The following is a 7,500-nucleotide window of genomic DNA, read 5'->3' as shown; positions in this document are numbered from 1 at the left end:
AAGTACAGGCAGAACTGCGCTGTAAAGTCATGGTCTTGTTTGCTTATGGTATAGCCCACTTAATAGAACATACAGTACTCTCCTTGCTTTTGCACCGTTGGCATATAGTTTGTGATAAAATGGTTTAAGAAGAGCTATATGAACGAGCTCCGATTTTAATAAGAGCATAAACTTTGCCCACAGTCCCATAATAGACGCAGAGTGTGGATATAGAGCAGAGTGAGAATACTTAATAAGGTTGCTTTAAATCATCGAGTACTTTTACATTTTTCATGCACATTTCTTTTAGCTATATTCCACATTCTGGAAGGTCCTGGATGACTTAAATGTAAATAAGTAGCTACTGGTCAGAGGTCCAGCTTTTATCAACACATATGAGATCAGTGGACTATGAGGGCAGATGTGAGATCAGTGGACTATGAGGGGCAGATATGAGATCAGTGGACTATGAGGGCAGATATGAGATCAGTGGACTATGAGGGCAGATATGAGATCAGTGGACTATGAGGGCAGATATGAGATCAATGGACTATGAGGGCAGATATGAGATCAATGGACTATGAGGGCAGATATGAGATCAGTGGACTATGAGGGCAGATATGAGATCAGTGGACTATGAGGGCAGATATGAGATCAATGGACTATGAGGGCAGATATGAGATCAGTGGACTATGAGGGGCAGATGTACATACGTTAGAGGGCGGAGCACAAACAGTACCTTGGCCAGTCTATACGCTGAATGTGCTCTAACTGTAATTAGTCCAGTTTAAAAAAGCAATGGGACAGGCCTCCCTTATATCCACCATGGACCCGTCGGCTCTTAGAATAAGAAAAGAAAAGTTTGGTGTGTATCCAGCGAGCGTGAGTGTTAATTTAACACAACTCTCCAGGTGCGGACATGAGCACTCCACCAGCATATGGAGCTCAATCACCACCCTAGTCGGAGTGTGTGAGCTTTCCAGGCGTCTATATGATCGCTCCACCTATACGATCCAAACAGCACGTCTGACTTTCCAGGATGCCAAATGAGCACTAAATCACCACCCTAGTCGAAATGTGTGAGCTTCATAGGCGTGTACATGAGCTCTCCGCCAGCATATGGAGCACAATCACCACCCTAGTCAGAATGTGTGAGCTTTCCAGGTGTGTACATGAGCCCTCCACCTATATACACTCCCAGCAGCGCTGTCTGAATGTGTGAGCTGCAGCTGTTGGGTTGTTAGCCCGAGTCTTTATCCATGACTACTGGGGAAACATAAGTCAAACATAAGAGGACTGTAGCCTAATGACAACATCTAACACTTGCTGAGTGTTATAAATTCTTGGCACATCAGTTAAAAATCAAGCTGTTGGATGATAATGTGGCAATACGTTTATTGTATAACGTCCCCATACAACAAACAAATCTTTAAAAATGCTGACCGAGTATCTATGCCTCTCAAGAAGCTGTGTTGCTTAATCCGTGGTATTTAATATAAAACTATTGTGGACAGAGCCAGGATTTCTCGCCACGATGTTTGTGATCTGTGGTTTGCCGTCATGTACAACAGGCACATTCATGGGATAAGTGTGTTTTCTATTTCTGTGAATATGTTCATGGACTGAGGGGGGGCATGCGGTATGTGTGAGCCATTATTCGCTCCTATACCGCTTGGATAGCTTGCAATGTCAAACAATTCTTGCTTGATGCGTCTGATATCGTCGATGTTTGTGGGTAAATATATGAATTGACTTGTGCGCCATGGCAGTGCATAAAGCACTGTGGTTAGGACACGGCTAAGTGCAGACTGTGATATTCCCACAGGCTATGACTGCTTGAACCAATCCAGATGCCAACATCTGTAATGTGTTTGACAACTACTAGGATGGAGTGAGAACGCTGAGTCGAAGGTTCAACATCATCTTTGATTTCTTCTAGTTAATTGTATTACTGCAAGTCTGCTTGATGACTTCTGACCAAAACTCCCACTTTCCCCTACGACCCTCCCATGAATGCATATGTTCACACATACCATGGCAGGTCATTAGGCGCACGTTGCAACAGAATTACGCAGAGATTGAAATGAAATATTGCTGAGACGGAGAGAGATAGAAGGAGAGAAAAAAGAAAAAGAGAGAGCAGTGGAATTCCTGCTGGAATTCCAGAACTCTCCGGCAGAGAGAGAGCGAGAGAGAGAGAGAGAGAGAGAAAGAGAGTGTGCGTGTGTGTGTGTGTGTGTGTGTGTGTGTGTGTGTGTGAGAGAGTGTAAGAGAGAGATAGATTGATTATATGTGTGAGTGTGCAAGAGAGTTGAAAAGAGAGGTAGAGAGAGAGAGAGCAAGAGAGAGAGAGAGAGATTAGATACTGGCCAAAGGTGAGGTACAGATAACAACAAAGAATGAAAGAGAAAAGAAAGAGAGAGAGAGAGAGAGAGAGAGAGAGAGAGAGAGAGAGAGAGAGAGAGAGAGAGAGAGAGAGCACACAAGATACAAAATAGGACATGATGCAAATGTTCCATAGACTGTTCCACTAGAGGGGGGGAAGAAAAGAAGATTTACAGCGATCACACTTTGCGGGAACCGGAGGAAGAGTGCAGAAGAGATTCGGTCAGCCGCAGGCCACCGGGAGACCAAACAGAAGAGTGAAAAAGAAGAGAAGAGACTAGGTTAGACACGGGAGACCAAACAGATGAGTATAAGGAAAAGAGGAGACAAGGTTAGACGCGGGAGACCAAACAGAAGAATGAAAAGAAAAGAGGAGAGAAGGTTAGACGCGGGAGACCAAACAGAAGAGTGAAAAGGGAGATACTGGGTTAGACAGGGGCCACCGGGACACCAAATAGCATTTGTTAGGCAGAGGGAGGGCGGCTCGGAGCAGCTAGAGGGATGAAAGCAACTTTGTTTTCCAGAGTGGAATGAAAGTGCAGCCAAATCTCTGCCTAGATGCCGCGACTTAGCGTGGCCAGAAAAGAGCACTTAAAAAAGCCCCGTGAAACCCCAACAACGAAAAACAAGACCCCCAGAGGACGACGAGACGAGACGAGAACAGTCATCCGACAAACAACTGAGTCACTGCTGCTTGCTGCCTTCTGCCGGAATATAAAATATTCAACTTCCACAGGCATGAAGTCAGGCGCTAAGCTGACAAACATCTCCGTTATCCGCCGTCTGAGGTCTTTCAGCAGACTACCTACAGCCCGTGGCCATCTCTTTGTGTTGTTTCACTTCATCGTGCTAAACCATCAGACATCCAAACAACAGAGCGGACCACACAACACTGACTTCAAATCCTTTGCCGTGCTATTTCATCATCTCTACCAGCAGAGGAGCAGATAGACTGCAACACATTTGCCCCCCATAAAACGGGCTGTTAAAACAGACTTTTCTTAACTGATGTAAAAAACGTTAGACTTAAACCCAATCAGACCTTAAACTGAAACAATGAAAGATTATAAGCAAAACACTGTAAAACAGATTGTGCTACAGGTCAGATGTGCAACACCACAATAATCCCATGTGGACCCAATTTGGTCAACAGTCCACTGCAACATGGTTTGGAAAGAAGACCTACAAGACTAACGTGTCTGTCTTAACTTCCTTACAAATACTTCCCAGCCTTGGATACGCTATAAGCAAGACTGGAGATTTACGCCAACATGCGTGTCAGACGCGTGGGTCTTGTCTTACCTTCCTTGCAGTACTTCCCCTTGAAGCGTGTGAGTGAGCAGTCGCAGTGGACCTCTCCGAACTGGATGGAGCAGAAGCCTCCGTTGAGGCAGGGGTTCTGCTTGGTGCACAGGTACTCCAGGTCGCTCTGGATGCCCTGGCTGTTGACCAGCGTGGGGGGCATCTCGCCCACCTTCAGGTTGGAGATGAGGCCCAGGAAGGGGGGCTCGTACTTCACCGTGCTGGAGGTGAGCGCCGACAGGCGCACGTCCGGAGGGATGCCGCCCACGAACAGGTCGCTGACCACCGCCATCTCCTTGCGCTTGGATCGCACCTCGGCCATCTTGGTCTCGCCGTCCACCATGAGCATGGTCTCACGGTAGTTGCGCGTGAGCAGCACCATGTGCCAGCGGTCGTCGCTGACGCGCGTCTCCATGTGCAGCATGGCCGGCTCGGCGCAGTGGATGGCGAAGCGCAGCTGCAGGTGCCCGCCGGCGACCAGCAGCTCCAGGAAGTCGCAGTTGCCGCCGTCGTCCAGGTAGAGCACCAGCGCCTTGCTGACGTTGGTCTTCAGGCTGAAGCTCAGCTCGCCCACGCCGCCGGCCTCCCAGCGGGCGTAGCGTGCCCACTGGCCCGGGGCGCCCCCGAACTCGATCGCCCGCACCGAGAGCAGCAGGCACATGAGCGCCAGGGCAGCCAGGGGACACCGCAAACACACACTCTGCTCCGCGGTCATGTTTGACGCCCGAGTACTTACTCTTTTACACAGAAACACTGTGTGTATGTGTGTCTCTGTGTGAGTGTGAGTGTGTGGTTCAGATCAGATCTGGGCCCCCTTCTCACTTGACACTCGTTTGGGAGTGTGTGTTCTGCGCTTTTCTTTTTGCGAGTGTTTGTTTTTGTTTTGATGTTTATTTTGTTTGTTTTGGTGCTGCCGCTGGGCACTGGGAGCAGATGAAGCTGCTGATCGCTCTGATACACAGATGAGCCCACTGTTTGGAGTTGTGCGCGTAAAGCAAACCTCGCAGGTCCCAATTCACCTCACTAACAGCTCAGCACTTTCTCCTCCTCAGTCGTTTTTTTCTCCTCCCGTTTTTTTTTTTTTTTTATTCCTTTTCTGCTTCTCTAGCCTGACTCTCGCCTCCGCCTCTCCATTGGCTGAAGCCTCTGATCCTGGAGAAACGATATATGCGGTTGGTGGAAAAATGGGCTAATTCTTTCACCGACAATTAAATCCCTGTCCACAAAGACAGCGACTTGAGTCGGGCTGAAACCTTTTCAAGGAAATGGAGTGGAGTTTCAATCTCTCCGCAGGGTTTTCTTCTTCAGGGAGAGTAGGTGCCGCGACAAGTTCACAGCAGTGAGCACGTGTAAGTGTGTTCGTGTGTGTGAGCTATCCAAAATTCAGCAGTCTGCAGCCAGAGCTCATGGTTCAGGAGCACACACACACACCCCGCTGGTCCGATCCCATCCAGATTCTAGCATGCTCCGGAACTCCAGGCACCTGCAAGGCAAAAGGAAACAAATGTGTGTTTCAGTCTAATGTCCAATACATGCTCTTCTGTAATATGCATACACATACACATACATCTACAAACACACACACACACACACACACACACACACACACACACACACACACACCAACACACACACACAGGCACATAAATATTGGTGCATATTTCGTAAGCTTTGATAAGCTGCAAGTTTTCCTAACAGCCAACTTGTATGTGCAGGTATGTTTTTTTTTCTTCCTCTTTGGGAGGGCAGACTTACTCAGAAATGTCTGTAAGCTCACATTAAAAGCTTCGCAAAATCAAATACCAACACACAGTGACATTTTCACAAGCTGAGGTTCATGCCCACATCTGAAAATCTTTTATTCGCTCTCTCACACACCAAATAAACACCGTTGTCCCCCGAATACTGTTCGGCGGATGAAGCGAGCCACCTGGCTTGGGAGAGATTGCCAGGATGCGAGAGAGAGAGAAAGAGAGAGAGAGAGAGAGAGACAGAGAGAGAGAGAGAGAGAGAGGGGAGCAGGGCGTCGATATGCCGCTCAATAGAACAAAATGGCATGATATATCTGGCAGTGTTTACATGAAGGCTCAGTGGAGCCTGTGGCCGTGCGCCTGCATTCAAGCTCCCCTTAAACAGCGTCTGCGCGAGCCCACGGCTGCCGGGGTCACCTCTCTTGACCTGCGGACCCCCCTCTAATCCAGGCCCATTACTGCCAGAGTGAGATTTAATTCCCAGCACAGACGATTCCCCAATTAAGCCCACGCTCCCTCCTCAGAATCACTTAGGCCATAATTTCCTGCACCACGATTCCTACTAACAAACAGCATGTACAGGCATAAATGACTGAATAGGGAACTCGGTAGATGGTGAAAAATAGAGATGTGTACAAGATGACAGGGCGTATGATAGAGAGAGAGCGCGAGAGAGAGAGAGAGAGAGAGAGAGAGAGAGAGAGAGAGAGAGAAAGAGAGATAGAGAGACAGCGAGAGTGCGAACGAGAAAGAGAGAGCGAGAGAGAAAGAGCGAGAGAGAGAGAGAGCGAACGAGAGAGAGAGAAATTATTCTTGGAATGGAGAAACAAAGATGGCAACGACCACGATAATTGTGATGCATGTGTCAGATATAATGGTCACACTGGAGAAGAGTTGCCAAGTCCTACAGACATAACCTCCATTGTTCTCTTCTAAGGAGAAGCAGTTGGTTCACAGCATTATATCAGTGAAATATGACCCTCACACTGCTTATGGGTAGTGTAGTTCTGATGCTGCATACCAGACTATACTATATATCCAACTTGGATATGAGAATGAGTATACCTAGTCCTAGAGTATACAAATGAGTCCATTTTGGATAAATGAGAGTCTATATGAGTGTCCACACGACACATGCACACACTTATGTACAAATACACAATTAAAACCCCCCAGGGATGGAGAGAAGGAGAGTAGGCAGATGGCGCAGTTATTTACGGAGACAGTGCCCCCAAGTCCACTCCACAGAGGAGTAATGTGATTTATTAGAATAAAAGACTGATGACACCCCTGCAATATGTTTGCACACGACTCTCTGTGGTGCACTAGGCTTTATGAATTAAGCAATAGACCCAGTCGCTGTTGATATATGGGCCTCTGCACGCGGAATGTGAAGCAGCGGGCCTCAGCGAGAGGCTCATTGTCACGGTAACGCTGGATGCTGGGACTCTGGAACGGAATGCCGTAGTAGAACATTGAGGATTAACTGTCATTAACTGCGGTATAGATTTATTTCCTGTCATATTCGGAATTCACTCAATTTAAAAATAAATACTTAAAAAAAAATTCAAGCATCGAGCAAGAAATGCATTGTGTGAGGGAGGTAGTCAGATTAATGCATCCCCGCAATTTTTCTCAATTAGTTGAGACTGTTTTTCATCCAAAATTAATGATTAGCTGTCAGTGTTTGAAAAGCATCTTTATTCACTGTCTCAGTTTTACCTGAAGAAGCAGCCCCAAATTATGTTGAATGGTTATAAAAACAGACTGATGAGTAATCATTTTATCCTTTGGATGTCTTAGAAATTAACTGAGAAATGACATTTCACTTCAGAACATGCTTTATCAAAATTACAGACACCATATATAGCAGCCCAAGACCAGCCATCAGTGTCACTGTGACTATCTATTCATTTGTCTTCCTAATGGGGACACTGGGCCCTGCAGTATAGGTCCCTGGGGAGGATGGAAACAATAGGACACCCTGCACCCCAGGCCTTCTGCTGGACATGTGGAGGCATTGGCAGAGGCACCCTAATGGCCTCTTCAGCTCTCACTGTCTGCCTCGCTGCAAAAACAAGCT

General features: G+C 47.1%; 1 protein-coding gene across 1 annotated transcript in view; it reads right to left on the bottom strand.

The window, feature by feature from the left end:
- nrxn2b (neurexin 2b) overlaps window positions 1-4,303 on the bottom strand; it is a gene marked incomplete at its 3' end in the record, with an annotated part of 685,387 nt that extends 681,084 nt beyond the window's left edge. Inside the window, exon 1 of the mRNA XM_080859771.1 lies at window positions 3,667-4,303. Within this exon, the coding sequence (XP_080715897.1) occupies window positions 3,667-4,090 (424 nt within the window). The 5' untranslated portion in view covers window positions 4,091-4,303. The remainder of the gene's footprint in view (window positions 1-3,666) is intronic.
- Between the last annotated feature and the right edge of the window lie 3,197 nt (window positions 4,304-7,500).

This window comes from Sprattus sprattus (genome assembly GCF_963457725.1).
Source record: "Sprattus sprattus genome assembly, chromosome: 21".
NCBI classification, from domain to species: Eukaryota; Metazoa; Chordata; class Actinopteri; order Clupeiformes; family Clupeidae; genus Sprattus; species Sprattus sprattus.
This window is presented reverse-complemented; position numbering and strand designations above follow the sequence as displayed.